Source organism: Pelophylax lessonae (genome assembly GCF_965119305.1).
Source record: "Pelophylax lessonae genome assembly, chromosome: 1".
Lineage (NCBI taxonomy): Eukaryota > Metazoa > Chordata > Amphibia > Anura > Ranidae > Pelophylax > Pelophylax lessonae.
The window spans coordinates 180,973,970-180,991,667 of NC_138768.1; the positions used below are offsets into that span (position 1 = coordinate 180,973,970).

The following is a 17,698-nucleotide window of genomic DNA, read 5'->3' on the forward strand; positions in this document are numbered from 1 at the left end:
ATAATGTCTTTGTAACCCACTGATTTAATATGGTGTTATATATGCTGTAATGATTTCTCTGAAAACGCAAAATAAAATGATAAATAAAAAAAAAAAAAGAAATGACGTTATCGGAAGCTTCCGATGACGTAATTTCTATGACCAAACGCATCAAGTTGTATCGCACGCTGCCTCGTTCTGGGCCCTCTGGTGAACCGCACGCCATCTCCCCACTTCCGGGTACGGCGCGAGTCTCACATACAGACACCGGAGACAGCCGCGAGGCTGGTAAAGTCTATAAGGGCACCAGTTTTTTCACTCATTGATTTTATATTGCAGTAATTTTGCAGTGTTTTTACTTGTATTTGAGAGAGGTTTATACAATAAAGGGATTCTTTTAACCGTCTACACGATGAGGAGCCTTTTCTTCTTTTATACCCTGAGCTAACAAAGGCGCAATTCGTGGACCCCCATACACCGGCAAGGACCAGGAGTTCATGAGATCAAGCCTATATTGATTGGCCTGCTATGCATTTTTTACAGGAATCTTACTGGAAGAACAATGAAGTCACTTCCAAAATTGTGGAAGGCAGGGGTAGGGTTGTATAATTTTTTTTTTTTTTTTTTTTACAGGTACATTTTTTACCTACTAACATTAGACTATTTGTAAAAGGGGAGGGAACTCGGGCAGTTTAAGTGCAGAGTCAGCTTTAAAGTGGTGTAAAGGCGCGTTTTTTTTTTTTTTTTTTTGCAATGCATTCTATGCATTAAGAGAAAAAACCTTCTGTGTGCAGCAGCCCCCCCTAATGCTTACCTAAGCCCCATCTTGATCCAGCAATTGCCCAGTGCCTCGGCTGTCTGAGACTCTCCCCCCTGATTGGCTGAGACACAGCAGTGGCGCCAATGGCTCCTGCTTCTGTCAAATAAAGTAAATTGGACAATGAGGAAAAAGGACACACAGAGCTGTGGCTTGGCTCAGGTGCCCCCATAGCAAGCTGCGTGCTTTGGGGGCACTCGACAGGAGGGAGAGGCCAGGCGCGCCGACGAGGGATCCGAGAATATGAATATCTGGTCTGCCCTGTGCAAAACCACTGCACAAGGCAGGCAAGTATAGCATGTTTGTTATTTTTAAAGAAAAAAAATGAAACTCTAAAATCACTTTACGTTTCCTAACCTGATAAAAAAACATTTGCAACATAACCACCATTAACATCTGAAAAGGAAGGAAAAAAGGCATGTAGAGAAGCCCTAATATGATTGCCAGGAGCAGCTGACAAAAGATAATTATGGGGAAAAGAAGCAGAATAATGGAGAGCTTTGGAAGTAGTAAGTAGTAAAAACCCCACTGCAACATTTATATCCCCTAATATTTACTTTGGACGCACAAAATATGAACACACAAGAATCACTCTAATAATGGAATTTATTACTATTTTAATGTCAGCTAAGCATGCATTGTTAACATAAGAAAACAAATAATCAGGGCTTGCCTAGTGGTTAGTACATTAGCTAAGTTAACATGTTTTGTGTGGGTTAATAACCGATGTACAAACAGCAGGCATTCATACGGAAGGTTTTATCCTGGAATGTCCAGAAAGTCAGTTCAGGAGCCCCTTGCTGGTAATATATGGGCTCTAGGTGTGTACCTCTTACAGTGCTAGAAAAATGTCATTATTATAGAGACCCCTGATTTCTGTTACTAATATTTCTGACTGTCCAAACACAGCTGCAATGTTAGAGGGTGACAAGATTAAATATTTTATATGAGCAGAATTTTACATGAGGCAGCTACAAATCCCAGTAGTTGACACAATGTCTGAATTTCTTATTAGGACTCGTTCACACTGTGTAGGATGAACTGCATTTTTCATTTTCCTAGAAAAATGCAGGTCAAGAAAAAAAAAAAAAAAACAACGCACATTGCACGGCTCCCTGCCGAAGCTGCATGGTAAAAAGCTGCATCTTACTGTACAGGGTAGTGTGAATGCAATTTAGGTATTCCTCTCCCTCAGCTGACTACACTAGTTGCCAAAAGCACCGTCAGTGCCGTCATGAAAACACACTTATTTTACATTAGTTTGTACATCTGTCTTCGGTTTAGTTCACAACTGTTTTTCATATTTCTGTTATTTTTAATTGTTGAAAAAAACTGCCATAAGCAGACAAAAGTATAAGGCCCCTTTATACCCTTCGGAGTCTGTCGGCAGACTCCGTTTTTCTCAGCGGGGTATCGATCCGCCGATCCCCCGCTGAGTAGGTGGATGGCAGCTATTTCTCCGCCCTGTGTGCGGAGACACAGCTGTCAGGTCCCGCTGTTCTCTATGGGGGTATCGGATGAGAACTGACCTTCTGTCCATTCTCATCCGATCCCATCTGATCCAATCCGTTGGATGGATGAAAAATAGGGTTTTCATCCGTCCAGATTTGACGGATCGGATGTCAGCGGACATGTCTCCGCTGACATCCGATGCCCCATAGAGATGCATTGGGCATCCGTTCAGATCCGCCTGAAAAACGGACAGGTGAATCTGAACGGCCCATCTGTGTGAAAGGGGCCTAAGGCTCCATTCACACCTGAGCTTATCGTTTTCAGGCATTTTTGGGTGTTTTTCAGGCGTTCTTTGCAGGTGTTTGGAGGCAGAAATTGCAATCTAACAAAAGCTGGTAATCTGCCAAAAATGAAGCTCATGTACTTTTTTGCACTTCAGGTGACAAAACACTCATCTGTGAACAGGGGACATTGAAATGAATAGGATTTTGCTTGTTGGGCATTCCGAGACTTCAGAGAGGAGAGTTTTATGAGCTTAAACACGCTCAGGTGTGAACAGGGCCTAAATAAAAAATATGCTTCTTGCCCACAAATTAATGTACACAGACATCATCCGTTTATATCCATTTCTGTCCGCAAAAGTGAAAAAGGAAGTTGTTCTGTTCTTGTCTGTGGACATAGACTAGAATGTAAGAGGATGTAGCCTGCCCATAGAAGTGAACTGACAGACACCCAAAGTGTGATTATCATAATTACAGTGTTACTAAACCCAGGACCCTGCATAAACTAGATCAGATCAGATCTCCCACAGTACACAGAACATGGAAATGCAATAGTTTTTTTTTTTTTTTTTTTTTTGGGTGGCCCGTACGGGGATCGCAGAAATGCAATAGTTTTAGTAAATTGTATCTGCCAAGTACCATTTCTCATCAGCATTATATACTGTAGCAGTCTTGGGACTTCTATCAGTGTCTAGTTAAAGCTTAGGAGGAGGTTTAAATTGATTAAAGGAGGAGTTTTAATTCTGTTCTGACCACTCTATGAGGCTGCAGGACCCCTGACCATCTGTCTGAACAGTGCTGATTGGCCCTGTGCTGATCACATGCACCCTCCTAAGAAAAAAAAAAAAAAAACTCTCTAGCAATACACACCAAACTGAACATGTGCAGTTTGTCCCCTATGCTCTGTTCTATCAGGAGATGGTTTGGGGACAGTGAAAGAAGGGGGGGGGGGGGAGAGAAGACCAGATCAAATTGCTTTTTTTTTTTACACAATGCGGAGGATTAACCCCTTTGGTTCCACAGTGAGTATAACAAGCATGCTTTACTACATATACAGGCTGATTTTTCTGTTGTGGGTTTAGTAACATTTTAAAGCTGAACTCCAGATAAAACTCTTTTTTCACTTTTGAACATAGTGGGGAGGGAACAGCACCTGTAAAGCAGACCTCATATATTGACATTATTTTATAAGGACATAAAAGGCTTTTTTGGGGATATAACAACAGCCAAAGTCCCTCACTAATGAATAGAAGGTGAGTCAGCGCTCCACTGGCCAAACAGTCTGCAATAGTCTGAAGACTATTGCAGAGGGATGGTACTCTTGATATAAGAAAGGACACATACATTCACCGGCAGCTCCTAAATGGGTATTGGGATCCCCTCAAAGGCATGCAACAAATAAAAGAGGGGGTGCCAGATCAGTATAAGCAAGATAAAAAGTGTAATTTAATAAATATGTAAGTGATACTTAATAAATTACACTTTTTGTCTTGCTTATACTCATCTGGCACCCACTTCTATTTATTGCTTTTTTGGGGATATGGTTTTAGTAAATTCTTTACTCATGTTTGTTATTGCAAGCTGACAGAATTGTATTCTCACTTTGGTTATTTTACATTAGTTTCTAGGGGGAAAAAATACATTTTTTAAATTTCTTTATATCAGCTACCTGTAAACTCCTGTACCCCACCAAAGGATGAACAGATAGCAAGAGAAGATAGCAGAATCACAAGTTAGCCCACACAATAAGCCAATGCTGGGTCCTGCAGAAGTGGTGAATTTCCCTGGCTATGATGTCTGGTAGGGGAGACTGGATCACAAGACTGGTTGCACAGTATTACATACCTTTAGACAGATAAACCAGTACCAACATATGTATTTCCAGTTCAGAGTTCAGCACATTTGAATTTATTCACATCTTGTCTCTTGTTGTTTATGTTATATTTCCTTCATTATATTTTTATATGTCCAAATTATTTCAGTCTCTTTTTTGACATGATTGGGCAAACTAAATTGTTTTATATTTTATATTCAAGACATAGAACGTGGTTGATAAATGTCAGACAATTCTATACACCAAAATGAATGAGAATGAATTCAGCAAAATGGTCTATAATTGCACTGTATCTCTTTCAATTTATTGTGCTTTAAAATGTAGCTTAGAAATATATAATTTTTATTGGTTTCTAAGTCCAATTATTGTTTTTTTTAATACTTAACAGAAGCTGGGTATAGCAATTACAGTGCCATTATTAGTCAGATAGACATGGGCCCCTGACATGCATGAATTCAATGTTTCATTATTCGTAGCACTGAGGCATTTAGTAATGGCTTATGAAATCTATCTCAATCTCATATGCAGTTCATTACAAAAACAAAGTCCTCCTTTCCCCTTCATGAACGTTATCTGCTTGTATAAATTAAAGCCAGAAATTATTTGCATCACTGTCAGAATAAAAAGTCTGTGTGAAATTAGAACTCCTAATCTGCACTCTTATTCCAGGTCAGTGCCACAGAAAGTATTAAAGCCACCGGATACACATGACAGCCAGACCACTGGCATTTTCAGATGAAGAGCTTAAGTTTCTCTCTATGCGATAATTATGAGGGTTACCATGTGTTTTTACTAATAAAGACCACAAAAGGCAAGGGAAAAGAAATCCCAAAAATGGACTTTCACGGTACCCAAAGGACAAAGGATTATATAAATAGATAAAAATATAATTTTATTACAAAATCATTATTTTATAAAAAACATAATTATAAACGACCATATACCACTGTATAGCAAATAAGGCTCCTATCAAACCGTAATCATTATTAAATTATGATTTTGTAATACAAATTATATTTTCATCTATTTGTATAATCCTGGGTCCTTTGGGTACTGAGATAGTCCATTTTTGGGATTTTCCCTTACCTTTTGTGTTATGTGTTTTTACTACACAGAGACAGTAGATCGTATATATTTCTATACTGCAACAAAAACAGAAAAAAAATGTTCTATGCACATGAAAAACATATCAAAGCGACACTTAAGTGCACACCCGGATGTGATACCAGCCATTTAATAAAGCAATAGAGAGAATAATGATAATACTTTGTTAATGCCGTAACCCATAGAAGCCATATACTGTATCTATAAACCATAATAAATGATTATTGTTAACACATTGTGGCTGATGTACTGTATAAGACCATACACAGGCAGATCTTGTAATGTGATTTAACCACCTCAATACTGGGCACTTTCACCCCCTTCCTACCCAGGCTAATTTTCAGCTTTCAGCGCTCTCACACTTTTAACGAGAATTACTGAGTCATGCAACAAATAGAGCTTTCTTTTGGTGGTATTTAATCACCACTGGGTTTTTATTTTTTGCGCTAAAAATGAAAAAAGTTCTTAGTTTCTATTATAAAATTTTGCAAATAAGTAATTTATCTTTATACATTTTGACGAACATTTATTCTGCTACATTTCTTTGGTATAAATCAGCTATGTCCAAATTATGGCCCTCCAGCTGTTCAGGAACTACAATTGCCATCATGCCTAGTCTGTGAATGTCAGAGATTTACAACAGCTGGAGGGCCATAGTTTGGACACTCCTGGTATAAATAATACAAATCAGTGTATATTATTTGGTCTGTGTGAAAGTGAGTGTCCACAAGCTATGGTACCAATCATTGAAAATTGATCATACCTGATGTACTGATGGTCCATCTCATTTCTTGAGGCCTAACATGTCAGGACAGTAGAAACATTCCCCAAATTATCCCTTTTTGGAAAGTAGACTGTCCAAGGTATTTAGTAAGAAGCAAGTTTTTTTAAGTTGTAATTTTTTCCCACAATTCTTTGGGAAATTAGGAATTTCTTTTTTTTCACTTTAGTCATATTAACAAGTTATTTCTCACACATGGCATAGGCATACTTGCAACGAAACCCCAAAACACATTGTGCTACTCCTCCCGAGTATGGCGATAGCACGTGTGAGACTTTTTCACAGCCTGGCCACATAGAGAAGCGCAACATCCAAGTAGTACCTTTAGCCATTATCCACGTTAAGACCTGGCCTTCTTCTGGCACACTTTTTGTTTACAAGTAAAAATCGTTATTTTTCCTAGAAAATGACTTAGAACCCCCAAACCTTATATATTTTTGTAACAGAGGCCCTAGAGAATAAATTGGTGGGTTTTGCAAATTTTTATGTCAAGGAGCCCAGCCAGTGCCCTCCCCATCAGTGCTGCCCACCAGTGCCCATCATTGCCATCTATCAGTGCCACCCACCAGTGCCCATTATTCCCCACCAGTGCCGCCCATCAGTGCTGCCTATCAGTGCCCATCAGTGCCACCTATCAGTACCCATCAGTGCCCATCAGTACCGCCTCTCAGTGCCCATCTGTGCCATCTATAAGTGCCCAGCAATGCTGTCTATCAGTGCCCATCAGCACCGCCTATCAGTGCCCACCAATGCTGCATATCAGTGCTACCTACCAGTGCCACATATCAGTGCCCATCAGTGCTGCCTATCAGTGCCGCATATTAGTGCCACCCCATCAGTGCCTGCTCATCAGTGCCTGTCAGTGCGGCCTCATCAGCGCAGGAAAAAACTTATCTATTTACAAAATTTTATAACATAAACAAAAAAAACGTTTTTTTTTTCAAACTTTTCAGTCTTTTTTTATTTGTTTAGCAAAAAAGGAAAAATCTTGCGGTGATCAAATACCACCAAAAGAAAGCTCTATTTGTGGGGAAAAAATTACATAAATTTGGTTTAGGTACAGTGTTGCATGACCGCGCAATTGTCATTCAAAATACAACAGCACTAAAAGCTATAAATTGGACTGCCCGGTATTGAAGTGGTTAAAGAATAAAATTATGTCACACAATATTAACGCAGCAGTTTATGAAACACAAAATGTAAATAGAAAAAAAACAAAGATAACTTTAGGGCACACAAACGCAAAAAAATACCCAATCTTTGGTAAAATATAAAAGTAAAAGTAACAGGGGTGTGTGGAAGCAATCACACAGCTGCACAGCCCCCAAATCCCTTCCATCAGTCAGCTGGATCTCACAGACTTAGGTGGGCAGCAAAAGGGTTACAGAATGGTTCACTTTGTATTCTGGAGAAAAGAGAATGATTTATAATATCACATATTTTGTCCAGCATGTAGAGAAGTTAGCATGCGATAACCAGTGCTTCTTTCTTGATGTATTCACAGCAACATATTTATAAAGTAGTAAATGTGACTTTCTCCAAACATTCACTGGTGGTGAATCAATCACTGTCATTTAATACACATGAACCAGCAAGATTCATCTGCAGTGAATATTTGGAGGATGTCATATTTACGGCTTTAAAAATTTGCTGAATCGTTCTCTCCAGTGAAAACCCGTTGAACAATGGGGTTTATTTACTAAAGGCAATCAACTGTAGATCTGAGGGGGACATGCAAGGAAAATAAAAAACAGCATTTTTGCTTGCACATGATTGGATTATAGAAATCAGCAGAGCTTCCCCTCATTTCAGATCTACAGTGACTGCACTTCCAAGCGCACTTGCAGTGAACGAGTAATGCACAGTGGATTTTCCTTTAATAAATAAACCCCAATGCCTATAACTGCTGTAACTCTTGAATTTGTCAGCCATATACACTTACCCATAGAACTGAAGGAAATGAAATGCCAAAGTGCCAAATCAACCAAATGCTTGCTCTCCTTTTTAACCTGTACTTGAAAAATGGCTGCTGGAATATGATGGTAGGAAAAACCTTCACTTTTGCTGGCCTGTTTCTAAATATAAACTACTTTATGACACTGAAAAATAGGACTTACATAAACCGGATGAAGGTCAACTCCATACATTTCAAGTGATTTGGCAATTCCCAAGTAATTTGATTCAGCTACAGCTGGGACCTGTCCCCTAGACAAACAGAAAAACATGATATTAGATAAGATCATCAGAACACTATTACAATATTACGTGGCATGCAAACAAAAACATTTAGGACTGAGTAACATCATAATGGCCTTTGTTGATATTATCAAAGTAAGATGTCAAATAATGATCAGTGGGCAATTAAGAATATGTATTACTTTGAGTAATAAAAGGGGATTTATATAGTTTTTTTTTTCTGTTAAAAAAAAAAAAGCCTGTTTACAGAGCTCAGTAGCTCAAGCTGTTATTTACACATACAAGTGAGTCACAGCAGTGACCCTAATTCTGGTACCACTGTATGGGTCCATATGAAGTTTCAAATAAAGGGGTTATGGTTTTTACCGCAGTATGGTTTTTACCACAAATTTGGCGTTCCACCCATTTTTGTGTTTATTAAGAGTCAGCAGCTACAAAAAGCGTAGCTGCTGACTTTTAATAAACACACTCACCTGTCCCACGGTCCAGCGATGTGGCCAGTGGGAGCCTCGGTTCTCTCCCCAGGGTGCCAGCATCTCTAGTGTGGGCACCCAGCTGTGACAGCTTGTGGCTTCACAGCAGGGTGCAAGTCGCGCTGCGCATCCTGAGTGGGCGGACAATCTTCTGGGACCTGTAATGTGTCCCAGAAGATTGCAGGGAGGAAGGGGGAGAGGAGAACTTCTAGGCGGCCCGAGCGAAAACCTCTCAAATGTAGGTACCCGCTCCCCCCCCCCCCCCAAAAAAAATGACATGCCAAATGTGGCATGTCAGGAGGTCAGGAGGCCTTAAAGCGGAAGTTCCATTTTTGGGCGTACTGTAACTCTGCTTTAATGCATTAAGATAATAAACCTTCTGTGTGCAGCAGCCTCCCCAGCAACCCCTAATACTTACCTGAGCCCCATCTTCAGGGCTGCCATCAGGGGGGTACAGCCTATACAGATGTAGGGGGCCCAGGCGTCCCGAGGGGCCCAGTCCCGAGGGATGCCCAGGTTCCAAGTTGACACCTCCCCTTTATTCCTTTCCTCCCCTACACTGGCAACTAGTCCCTACTCTCGCTGGTGCCACCCATTGCACTGGCTCCTGACTCCCAGCCTCCCCCTGGCCGCCACTGTCAAAATAATTGCTTGCTAGGACCCCCCTGGTGTCCTCGCATTCAATCAAATGCATTCACAGGCCCAGGCAGAGGAGGAGGAGGGTGTAACTTGGTGGTCAGGCCCAGGGGGCCCAGGCTTAAAGCTGTGTAAGGGGCCCCAAAATTTCTGATGGCTGCCCTGCCCATCTCTATCCAGCATTGTCCACGAGTGCCTCAGCTGTACAGGACTCTCTCTGCTGATTGAGACACAGCAGTGGTTCAATCAAACTCAGTTAGCCAATCAGGAGATAGAGTGGGCCGAGCTGAATGGCAGCTCCGTGTCTAAATAGATAAATGGAGCTGCAGCATGGCTCAGGTGCCCCCATAGCAAGCTGCTTGCTGTGAGGGCACTCAACAGGAGGGAGGGCCAGGAGTGCCGAAGAGGGACCCGAGAAGAGGATGATCCAGACTGCTCTGTGCAAAACCATTTCAAAAAGCAGGTAAATATAACATGGGTAAATATAACATGTTTGTTATTTTTATAGAAAAAAAAAGTGAGACTTTACAATTACTTTAAAGTCAGTATGCCTAAGTAACAAAGAAAACTAGTGTTGTTCTCTTATTTGAAACCTCATATTGCTCTAGGAAACCTTTGCCATGGTATATATTAAGGAAAAGAGAAAGAAAACAATATATACAGTATATAAAAACCAAAGTTGTAAAACGTAAAGCATATCTCTGGGCTAAGTTAAAAACAAAATAAATATTTAGTGCATCTAGGAAACCTTTGCCATGCTATACATTTAAGGAAAACAAGAAAAAACAGAGGTATATACAACCATAGTTGATAAGCCTAAAGTATATGCCTGGGAAAAGTTCAAAACAAAAAAACATTCAGTACATCTCTGCAATACACGCATATTACCCCATGTTTTAGCATTTAAAATTTTTCTCTCTGGACTACAGGACATATGTACTTTTCCTTGTGTTCTGCAGTCAAGCAGGCAATGCTGACAATACTGCTTGGGATTTTACTCCAGCAGATTTTGTAACACTGTCAAGCTCACTAGAGGAAATTAAGAGCTTACTGAATTTTGGCCAGGCTCAACTGGGTATTTTATGTTCTTGCAATGTTTTAACCAGTTCCCAACAGCTATAAGCATACATGTGGTAACAAGATGGGTGGAGCTTAACACCCACCCGCTTGCATATGCGTTCATATGCGCATTCACAGCACACTGACCAAGCTGTCATGGACAGCTCCCGGTCATTGTTTACAATCGTAAGCTTCTGATCATGCGAGTCCTTTGATAGCGTATACAAAGCAGGAAGCCACCTCCTGGTGTTGAAAGCCTCTTAGTGGGCCATTGGGTAGGAGTGGCAAAGGGGTTAAAAAAACAAAACACTGGGCAATATATATATTTTGTTGATGTACTGCATTTTTTTTCAAAAAAATAAATTCATTAAATTGTTTTAATAAATTAGTGTTTTCCCACGAGGCCTTAAGAGGATCTTTCTCTGCCTCCCAGTTACACATGCCCATTCTTTCCTCAAAAAATACATGCACTGAAAAATGACTTGGAAACAATAACCCCATCTAATATATATTTAATGCAATCGAGGTCACCTAAGGTTATTAGTGCAACATAAACAGCTAGAGTGTCAACTGAAATGATCAAAATTGCACCTACTGTACAATGAGGGTCTTGGTCTACTGGAACCCCCAAAGGCCAAGTTCACTCAATACTGATATAGGGATAACAACTAAATGTGTGTAGATGTCATGGAGCCAAATCAGGTACTAGCTGCTTATATCTCTGAGTTCTTGAGTTCCTGATCATAGGAGTCACAGACATTTATGTGTGGGTGGCAGCAGGGGGAGGCAAACCTCCCCCCAGTCTCCCTTGGCTTCATATCCCTCTGGATTTAAGTCTAAAAGCCTAGTTTGTCCACAGCCCACTCTGTATAGATTCTCAGCTCATTCTCATACTTCCAGCCAACACCTGTCCACAAACTAAGCCGTTTAGTACAGCATCCACTGACACCATTATTGGTGAATCGGTCTGGCACAGTGGTTCCTTCAGCAAATGCTTCACCCATTCCCCTGGACCCGTGTTGTAGCCACTGGTCTTTCAAGAAGGAGTATGATCTGCTTGAATTTTCTAATATCCTACGAGTGCAATTTTATTTATTTGTACACTTTTTAACCATTAAATAGATAGACTTGGAAGCCTTCTTTTTTATCTTGTATTTACAGTTCATAGAGGCTTCCAATATCCTAATCAAATAAGTGCTGCTGCAGCCAAAGATACAGTGGAATTTAATTAAATTTTCTCAGATACTGACACTTTTCGGACCAGTTCGGGAGAGATAGCCACGTCTTTAGCAGATATGGTTGTAACCTTTCACCAGTTCTACGCTGAGCTCTATAAATCTAAGTTTAGGTGCGCGTTGTCTGATATCTCTTCCCTGTTGGATCGTTGTCCTCCTCCACAGTTGGATCCACGAGCGGTGGTGGCTCCTAATGCTCCTATTACCATGGAGGAGCTTACAGAAGCCCTGGCTTTGGCACCCTCCAATAAAGCACCCGGTGCAGATGGCCTGCCAGCTGAGGTGTATACGAAATATGGTAAGGTTCTATTACCAGCTCTCTTGGCCACTATACAGGAAATTACATGTAATGGGACTTTGCAGGACTCTATGCAGGAAGCCATAGTGATAGTACTGCCTAAACTGGGGAAAGATAAACTTCTACCAGACTCCTACAGACCTATATCACTGCTAACGACAGATGTGAACCTCCTAGCTTGAATACTCACTAATAGGCTGTCCAAGGTTATAACTAAATTAATTAATTCTGACCAATCAGGATTTATTCCTGGGAGATCAATAGCACACAATATCAGGCGTCTCGTTCTTAATCTACAAGTTCAAGTGGACAATCCTGGGGGTAGGGCCATCCTGTCACTGGATGCAGAAACTGACACTTTGGCAAATGTTGGCAAATATACTGACTTTGTTTGCGTTAAAAGTTTTTTTCTTCTAAGCCTAGTGCTTAGACATAGATTTTGCGTGTTAGAGTCTCCAACAGGTATAAAATGCAATTTGGCGATCCAGTACTGCATTATTCATCCAAAACTGGAATGTCAGCCTCTGGAAGATAAACTAACTTTACTTACTTTTCTCCAAGGACCCACTGATTTACTCCATGGAATAATATCCCAAAATTAGTATTTGTAAATCACCTGCAGCCTTCACACAAATCACATGCTCTGCTTTTGATGTAAATGTTATCACACTTCGTTCTCTAGAGCCTCATTTTCCTGTAATTGCATGTTTTCTGTACCTGAATGAAAGGTATTGATTTCACAAGGTGTTTTTTTCCCAGCAGTAGCAAGGGCATCTGTTTCATCTGTCTTCCCACAATGCATACAAAAACAGTGTAAAATATTTGGCAATTTTCCATGCCACTCAATATCCTTCAATATTCCAATCCACCGATTGGTGGAAACATTACTTGTTCATCTTCTAGTGAACAAAAGGTTCTCCAAGCATCTAGCACCCTTATTACCTGCATTTTAGTTGGAAAAACTATCATTTAAAGCATTGCACAAATTCCTCAGTTCATTTACCAGAGATCTCCTAAAAATATTTAAAAACATTTTAATGTCACAACAATTATGTAAATGATCTGTCATCATAGTCATAAATGAGTCTTTTGTTTTGTGTGGCTGGCCATTCAATTATTCCTGATAGCAAAGCTCCAGATGGCAAATATGGCTAGACTGTTTATTTCTGATATCTCAAGAGGAGGTGATCATTCTCCCTATTTGCTGGAAGAACTCCCTACAACTAAAGAAAACCGAAGGGGGAAAGTACTGTGGTCAACTACAGATGTGAATAGTGCAGGTCCTGTTGTTGCACCGACTGACTGATATATGGATTAATTGGCGAGTTATAATGGTTATTTGTGAAATGTTCAATTATAACGAGAGATTTTACCCATAATAAAGGAATAAGACCTTTTTTCTGCTGCATGTGTCATATTATATGTTGTTTTTTGGCAGCCAACCTTTGAAAGCCTGTTAAATATCTGTGTGAATTTTTAACATGTGCATGATCCATTCCTCATCTGGCTGGCAGATTGGATCGGATTGCAGTCAGGGGTAAACGGACAGGGCCGCCCATAGAGGAGCCCAGACTGTGTCTGTGTCCGCTCTGCATAAGAGGAGTGGACACAGACCAGCCACCCGCCTGCTCAGCGGGGACCAGCAGACAGATTCCCTGTGGAACAGGTTGACTCCAACTGAGCCCTTCTAGTGTGGAAGGGACCTAAAACAGGCAGAGCTCTAAATGACCTGCGATATACAAACAGTTCAGTTACTCTCTTTTCTCTTCATGCTACTGATTGTGACTGGTCTGGTTGCCCAGTAGATTTTCCAGTAAATTTGAGACTCTCTGTAGGTTTTGAACACTTTCTAGGGTAGCTCCTAGTCTAAGCATCCCATCAGGTGCTGAATCATGAACATGATTAGATCACATGAGTACATCCTTATTAACAACTTTCTAGTAACCATGGAAAATATTTATACAGTTGACTAAAAGGGTTTTTTATCTAGGTCATGGTACTGCTAGTAGTAGTCATTTCAACTGGACTTGTTCTGTAATGTTAAAAGACTTTTTTTTGTCCCATTCGTGCAGTTTAATTTGTGTTTTCATGTTGTCTGTTTAGTGTGGTGACTCAGGCTGGGTGATGGGCCGATTGTCCTATATGGATGCTGTGATCTGTACCATAGCCAATTCACTACAACATTAATATTAATTGGCTTTTTATATTTTTTTATATTTTGTAATAAAATTAGGTACTTTAGCATCATTACCTGTTTGACTTGTTATTTTGCTAACCACTTTTGTACATTGGGCACTTTCTTCTCCAGGTATAATATTTTAATTTTTTGTATGCTTTTGGTTACATGACAAGCACAGTATTGTGAGACATGGTTGTACTGATGATTGGTTCTTTCCCCAATCCCCGTTTTTGTTTGAAAGACTATTCTGCATTTCATCCCAGTAACTTCTTTAGCTTTAACGAGTGTTTAAAACCTAACCCAGCATTTTAGTCTACACAGGTGGCTCAATAATCTTAAGCCTGGTACACACTATCAGTTTTTTTTTTGTTCAACCCAGTGGGCTGAATGAAAAAAACAAAAAAAAAAAACAAGGAGCGCTCAGGAGGAGCTCACTGTACTATCTAATGTCAGTACAGCGAGCAATCTCCTCGCTGAGCTATTGTGTTCTGACAAGGGGACTGTCCGCCTGTCAGAACACACTGGTCAGTGCTCGCAGCCATTGGCTGCCAGCGCTGATTGGATGCCGATCAGATGCTGGTTTTCCAGCATGCTCGTTCGACAGAAGCTGGCCTTTCCGGACAGGCTGGTGTACACACGGGCCAAATGTCAGGCAGTTTCTGTTGAATCGCCCGATACTGGATGATATTTGGCCCGTGTGTACCAGACTTTAATCCAATCACATGCCACAATGTATGGGAAGGGCGTGAATTTTTAAGATGTGAATTGTAGTCAACAGCTTGCCCTCTTTTAAACTAGCTGTTCTCTTTGTCTAAAATGTGCACCTTACTGTCCTAAAAGAGTGTTTCTTCTTTTTTTAATACATCCTATCTTGTTCCCCTTGATTCATTCCATGGTGATTGGATTAAGGTGACCATGTTACCAGTGTGGCTTTCAATAGTAGACAATGTTCAACACACTCATTAGAGCCACAGTGAAACGCCCTTAACATACAGTACATCAATGTGGCTGTGAGTAACTACTACTATTTATACAGTTATCCTTACATTTTCATCAGTGGAATACCAGTTATAAAATATGAAAATATGTCCAGAAAACAGGAGATGCACAGTTACCCCCATATCTTTAGTAAACATATAAACAATTGTCAGTTTGAAGAAAACCGCTCATGAATATTACACTTCACAATATGCTCATGGTTGTTTGGAACTTTACATTTTTGACCACAAAGCACAAAACTTACTAAAACTAAATTTAATAAATATAACAAAGTCCATAGCACTTTTTGTACTATAAGAGCAACTGAACCCCATGAAAACACCAAATACAAATATCTTTGTAATGCATTATTTGGAAGAAAAGTGGAAGTGATATATAATGATTTTATCATTGAATATTTAGGAACTTTGCCAGAAACAGGTTCCCAAACAAAAGTTTTGAACATCTAATCATTAAAAAAAAAAAAAAAAAAAAAAAAAAAAAAATCTTGGAAGACCTTAGAAAAAGTAACAACTTGTCTGTAAACATTTGTTCCAATAAAATGTTCTTCACATCATTGCTGTCAGGGCATTTTGTTCTGTCTTGTGTACAATAAGATTAAACTGTACATGATCCATGGAAAATGCAGGTTTCCAGAGTTTTCAAACAAAATGTTGCCATGTTCTCTGAGGCATAAATCATGTTCAATAAAATAGACGAAATGTTCTTGTACACACATTACATTAAGCCTATATGGTTTATTTCCCAAGATGAATAGGCAAAAGGAGATTATCTGGAACTAAAAAGTAATAACACTTCTACATAGAACCAGTAACAAGAATGAGACTCAAGTAAAAAAAAAAAAAAAGCTTCTTTTGTTAAGTTTAAACTCATGAATTTATGAATCTAAAACTGCAAAAATCATGCTTGCACAATTTAAAATCCATATCGCTGGGGAAAACAAATAGAATAACCACATTAAAATTATATAAGGCGACAGGAGTATAAAATTAAAGGAAACTCAACTGGGAAAGAATATTTGTTTTTATATTCAAAAGTTAACTTGTACAGCTTACTATCTTACCTTGAGATAAAAATGATGACTTGCCAGTCATATCTTGCTCGTTTCCTTGGCTAGTGGAGAAGAATTTTAAACTGTAATGTTTTCTGCCTGAATGTAAATGTTATTGCAGAAATAAAATAGGTTTGTTTTTGACAGTGCTAGTGCATAGAGTCTTATAAAATTCTATTTCACATTAAGATATTCCTGTCTTTTTCCCATGTAGCGCACAACTGACTGGACATATTGGAATTGGTAAGAAAGGAAGGTACAAGTATGCCGTAAGATATGTTGCTGCAAAACCTCAAGGGGAAAGTGCTCAGCACAGGACATTGTAGTGCTGGCAGATACATGGATATCATGAAAGACACAGGTAATGGATTTATTTTAGACAGTTCTTTAAAGCAGTGTTTCTCAACTCCAGTCCTCAAGGCACACTAAAAGGCCAGGTTTGCAAGAAAACTGAAATACATCGCAGGTGAAATCATTTGCTGCTCAGTGATTGCAGTATTCTAGTCTGCATCTCCCCAAGGTAATACTTAAAATCTGGCCTGTTAGTGTGCCTTGAGGACTGGAGTTGAGAAACCCTGCTTTAAAGTGTAAATGCGCTTTCAGTTCAGTTATGCTTATTTTCATAGCGCCCCTGCACTTTACTACTTGACTGTACAAACTTTGGATTTACCATAACTATAGAATATAAGGACATACCTGAACTATGCAAAAAAATTGTATCCAGTCAGGAAAGCCCTTGCACTACATATCTTTTGGTAAATCTAAAGAAGATTGTGTATGGCCAGCATTATACTCACCTATCCCTGAACCTCCAAGATCTCGTTTGTTTGGTATCCTTAGCACTGTAAAGCCTCCTGTCAGAATCATTTCAGATTGACCCACATGCACATCACCATCTCTGTTCAACCTTATGGAGAGATTACACTCCGATGGAGTTTTAATATCATTGAAAAATAATTTTAGTAATATGCTAGCAGAGGAACTGCCTGGGTGGGTTGGTATTTTTCAGTCCTGGTTTAGGCCTTTTCTTAGGAGCTGGGAGAATGGTGGCCAAGTGAAAAGCCTGAGGGTCCGACATGGTAAGCTCCCAGCTCACGTTGCCCCCTGCCTAAAAGGAGGAAGGGTTGTTGAATCTGCCTTTAGCAAGCCACTGGCCTTGAGGGATTTGCCCAGGCCCTATTATGAGGGAGGGTCTGCGTTTGATTAATCTGGAAAGAATCCCTTTAAAGTTTTGGGATTTGGCCTGGCACTCATTCCATGACAGACTATGTGAAGAGCAACCTGAAGCATCGCTCTGTGGAAAACCGTGGTTGTCCAAGAATGG

The 17,698-nt window shown here is 39.9% G+C and overlaps 1 protein-coding gene across 1 annotated transcript in view; it reads right to left on the reverse strand.

Moving 5' to 3' along the window:
- Positions 1-17,698, reverse strand: part of EPB41L4A (erythrocyte membrane protein band 4.1 like 4A) — a 445,595-nt gene that overhangs the window by 158,782 nt on the left and 269,115 nt on the right. The window contains exon 7 of the mRNA XM_082243130.1: positions 8,366-8,453. Coding sequence (XP_082099256.1) covers positions 8,366-8,453 — 88 coding nt within the window. The remainder of the gene's footprint in view (positions 1-8,365; positions 8,454-17,698) is intronic.